This window comes from Cebus imitator, unplaced genomic scaffold, assembly GCF_001604975.1.
Source record: "Cebus imitator isolate Cc_AM_T3 unplaced genomic scaffold, Cebus_imitator-1.0 Scaffold6, whole genome shotgun sequence".
Classification (NCBI taxonomy): domain Eukaryota; kingdom Metazoa; phylum Chordata; class Mammalia; order Primates; family Cebidae; genus Cebus; species Cebus imitator.
Window position 1 is genome coordinate 13,705,383 of NW_016107321.1, and position 4,925 is coordinate 13,710,307.

General features: G+C 39.5%; 2 protein-coding genes across 2 annotated transcripts in view; one reads left to right on the plus strand and one right to left on the minus strand.

Moving 5' to 3' along the window:
• The window catches only part of MTHFD1L (methylenetetrahydrofolate dehydrogenase (NADP+ dependent) 1 like), a 207,573-nt gene that overhangs the window by 20,293 nt on the left and 182,355 nt on the right, over window positions 1–4,925 (minus strand). The window lies entirely within an intron of this gene.
• Window positions 1–4,925, plus strand: part of LOC119472777 (40S ribosomal protein S25-like) — a 15,391-nt gene extending 10,466 nt beyond the window's left edge. The window contains exon 2 of the mRNA XM_037742268.1: window positions 4,481–4,925. Within this exon, the coding sequence (XP_037598196.1) occupies window positions 4,481–4,874 (394 nt within the window). The 3' untranslated portion in view covers window positions 4,875–4,925. The remainder of the gene's footprint in view (window positions 1–4,480) is intronic.

Here is a 4,925-nt window from a genome sequence, read left to right on the forward strand (position 1 = left end):
GGCTCACTGCAACCTCCGTTTCCTGGGTTCAAGTAATTCTCGTGCCTCAGCCTCCCAAGTAGCTGGATTACAGGCACCCACCACCATGCCTGATAATTTTTTGTATTTTTAGTAGAGTTGGGGTTTCACCACGATGCCCAGACTGGCCTTGAATTCCTGACCTCAAGTGATCCACCTGCTTCAGCCTCCCAAAGTGCTGTGATTACAGGCGTGAGCCACTGTGCCCAGTCCATTTTTTTTCCCCCTTTGGGACAGGCTCTTGTTCTGTCTTGCAGGCTGGAGCGCAGTGGTGCAATCACAGTTTACTACAGCCTCCACCTCCTGGGCTCAAGCAATCCTCCCACCTCAGCCTCCCGAGTGAGTAGCTAGGATATAGGCCACCACAACTGACTAATTTTCTTTTTTCTTTGTAGACACAGGGTCTCCCTATGTTGCCCAGGCTGGGCTCAAGCGATTCTCCTGCCTCTGCCTGCCAAAGTGTTGGGATTACAGGCATGATTCACTGTGCCCACTAGTCAATCTAATAGCTATGTAGTGGTATTCAATGTGGTTTAAATTTCCATTTCCCTAATGCGTGTGATGGTAAGCATCTTTACATGTGCTTATCAGCCATATATTTTCTTGGGTGAAATCTGTGTTCAAATCTTTCAGTCATTTTTTAAAAGGGTTATATTCTCATTGAGTTTTGAGTTTTAATATTCCATACACAAATCCTTATATCAAATAGATAACTTGCAAATATTTTCTCCCACTCTGTAGCTTATTTCCAAATATTTGGAGTGTTTCTAGATGTCTTTCAGTGTTGATTTCTAATTTAATCCTATTGTGGTGAGAGAACATATTTTGTCTGATTTGAGCCCTTGCAAATTTATTAAGATATTTTGTGACTCACAATATGGTCTATTTCAGCAAATGCTCTGTGTACATTTGAAAAGAATGTGTAATCTGCTGTTGTTGGGTGGGGTTAGTCGAACTGTAGCATTGTTCAATCTTCTAAATCCTTACTGATTTTTAGTCTACTTGTTCTGAGAGGGGTTGAAACAATTCTGACTATATTTGTGGGTTTTCTATTTTCCCCTGCAATTGTATCTTTTTTTTTCTTCATGTATGTTGATGCTCTGTTATCACATGCTTAAACACTTAGAATTGCTATGTCCGCTCATGAAATGGCCTCTCTGTCATAATGAAACAACCCTCTTTCATATGCTTGGTACTACTCTGCTCCAGTTCTACTTGGATATTGATACACCACTCCAACTTTCTTTTGATCAGTATTAACACTTTTCCATCTTCTTACCTTTAACCTACTTATGTCTTTATATTTAAAATGGGTTTCTTGTTGACAATAATAGCTCTTGCATTTTTAGCCAATCTGACATTCTTTGCACTTTAATTAGTGAATTGAGAACATTTATATCTAGTGTGAGTATCGATATGGTTGAGTTTAAATCTACTATTTTGTTATTCTTTTTCTTATTGTCCTATCTGTTCTTTGTCCCTTTCCCCCTTTTCTGCTTTCTTTGGATTATTACTATTATTTTTGAGACAAAGTCTTGCTCTGTTGCCAGGCTGAAGTGCAGTGGTGCGGTCTCGGCTCACTGCGACCTCTGCCTCGTGGGTTCAAGCGATCCTCCTGCCTCAGCCTCCCAAGTAGCTGGGACTACAGGTGTGTGCCAAGATGCCCAGCTAATTTTTTGTATTTTTAGGAGAGACAGGGCTTCACCATGTTGGACAGGATGGTATTGATCTCTTGACCTGGTGATCCAGCTGCCTCGGCCTCCCAAAGTGCTGGGATTACAGGCATGAGCCGCCACACCCAGCCTGGATTATTTTTAATGATTTCATTTTCTCTACTTTGTTAACTATAGCAAAGTTACAGTTATTGACTATAACTGTTGAATTATTGAAATGGTTACCTTATGTTTACAGCACAGTCCTGTGTTGCTTAAACCTGCACAGCATGTTATTATCCTGAATACTGTAGGTGACTGTAACAGAATGGTATTTACACATCTAAACATACACTAGAAAGGGTACAGCAAAAAATACAGTATGATAATCTGATGGAACTGCTGTTGTATATACGGTTTGTTTTTAACCAAAACGTCATTGTGCAGTGCATGGCTGTACACACGTTTCACTTCGCACAGTCTACCTTCACATGTAATTATACTATTGCATCACATACAGTTCCACTACTTCACATAGAGTCTAAGAATACTTCTATTTCTCTCCCCTTAGACTTTGTGTTATTGTTGCCATATATTTTGCTTCTATATATGTTATAGATGCTATACTACATTTCTGTTATTCTTGCTTTATACAGTAATTACTGTATACAGTAATATCTTTTAAGATAAACAGTAAGAACAAGTCTTTCTATCCATGTGGTTACTATTTTTGGCGTTCTTCATTCCTTTGAGTAGATTCAGATTTCTAACTGGTATCATTTTCTTTTTGCCAGCAGGACTTTCTGTAACATTTTTTATACTTCAGGTTAGCTAGTGATGAATTTTCTCAGCTTTTACTTGTCTAAAATAGTCTTCATTTCAGCTTTGTTTTTGAAAGATATTTTAACTAGGTAAAGAATTCTAGGCTGTGAATTTTCTTTCACTGCTTTAAAAATATTGACCCACCATCTTCTAGTTTGTGTTGTTTCCAACAAGAAATCAGCAGCCAATTTATCTTTGTTCCTGTCTCCATAATGTGTCATTTATCCCGTTTTTAAAATGATTTTCTCATTTTTGAATGTATGAGTTTATAGTTTCTATCAAATTTGAAAATGTTTTTCCATTATTTCTTCAAATATTTTTCAGTTCCTTGTTTCCACTCCTGTGGGACTCTAGTTTTATATATTTTTGGCTACTTAAAATGATCCCAAAGCTCTATGTTGCTCGGTGTATTCTTTTCAGCCTTTTTCTGTTTCATTTCAGATAGTTTCTACTGCATGTCTTTAAGTTAACTCGACTTTTCTTTTGCAATGTCTAATCTGCCATTAATCAAGAGTACTTTTAGCATTTCAGGCACTGCAGTTTTCATCTCTTCAGTTTGATTTATGTCTTTGTTACATCTTCTATGTTTCTCTTTCATAGGTTAAATCTTTCTTCTAGCTTCTTAAACATATAAACTCCAGTCACAACAACTATTTTAATGACCATATCTATGAATTCTATCATCTGTATAATGGGATAGTTTTGATGGACTTTTCTCATTTTGGTATGAGAATGCGGGTGATATTTTCTTGCATCTTTGCATGCCTGCTAATTTTGGATTAGCTGTCTGGCAAGACCCTTCTTAATATTCTAACCAGTGCCCCTGATTTGGGAGGTTTTCACTCTAACTGTTGGAAACAGGCACCTCTTTTTAGCTACAGTGTGGGAGGCAGGCAGTGTTCCCCTGATTCTTTTGGGTGATCCTTTCCCTGGTGCTGGGTACTTTTCCCACACACATGCTTGGATCAGTATGCATTTTCATACTCAAGGAGGACTCAGCACATCTGCAAAGCTCTCGCTCCCTATGCAGTTCTCTCCTCCCCAGTCCTCCACCTCTGCAAACCAGCTGCCTTCGTTTCCCTAGATGTATCCCAGCTCTATGTCTTCAACTAAAGGAGAGAGTTGAACTCTTTCTCCTGGGTTCCTTCTCCCTACACAGCAGCCCAGAAACTTTTTCTAGATAAGGACAATTATAGGACTCGCTTTGTTCCCAATTTTTCAGGGACCACTGTTTTTTGCTGCCTGGTGTCCAATGCCTTGAGTGATGTATTTTTCATACACTTTGTCCAGTTTTTAACTTGTTTCAAGTGGGAGGGTAAATCTAGACCCTGTCACTCTAGCTTCTCTAGAATGTAGTATGCTTTTAACAAAACATTATGTATCAGTGGGTGAGATAATATTCTGTCCTTTTTTTTTTTGGAGACAGAGTATTACTCTGTCACCCAGGCTGGAGTGCGGAGGCTCAATTGCAATCTCCATCTCCTGGGTTCAAGCAATCCTCCTGCCTCTGTCTCCTGAGAAGCCGGGATTACAGGCATGCGCTGCCATGCCCAGCTAATTTTTGTATTTTTGGTAGAAGTGGGGTTTCGCCATGTTGCTCATGCTCGTGTCGAATTCCTGGGCTCATGTGATCTGCTGCCTCAGCCTCCCGAAGTTGTGGGATTACATGCATGAACCACCATGCCCGGCCATATTGTGTACTTTTAACATTATGTATCATAGTATTACCTTATAAATGTAAGAGTGAATTTTATAGGCTATGGAGATTTTTTAGGTTATTATTCAACTCTATCTAACTGAAGAGTAATGTTATAGGAGGCATTATATGATTACATATAATGACAGAATTTGATTTTCAGCTAAGTAGTCCAAGCATAAAATTAATAAAGTCCAATGACACAGTACAATGAGCTTAAAATGAAATTGCTTTCTTAAACCGAGAGCCAGCCTTCCTTTTTGCCCGACATCTTAGCGTGGTTGTAGTGAAGCTCTCCGAGCTTCGCAGTGCCACCCAAGGACGACAAGAAGAAGACAGACACCGGAAAGTCGGCCAAGAAAGACAAAGACCCAGTGAACAAATCCGGGGACAAGGCCAAAAAGAAGAAGTGGTCCAAACGCAAAGTTCAGGACAAGCTCAATGACTTAGTCTTGTCTGACAAAGCTACCTATGACAAACCCTGTAAGGAAGTTCCCAACTATAAACTTATAACTCCAGCTGTGGTCTCTGAGAGACTGAAGATTCGAGGCTGCCTTGCCAGGGCAGCCCTTCAGGAGCTCCTTAGTAAAAGACTTATCAAACTGGTTTCAAAGCACAGAGCTCAAGTAATTTACACCAGAAATACCAAGGGTGGAGATGCTCCAGCTGCTGGTGAAGGCGCATGAATAGGTCCAACCAACTGTACATTTGGAAAAATAAAACTTTATTAAATCAAA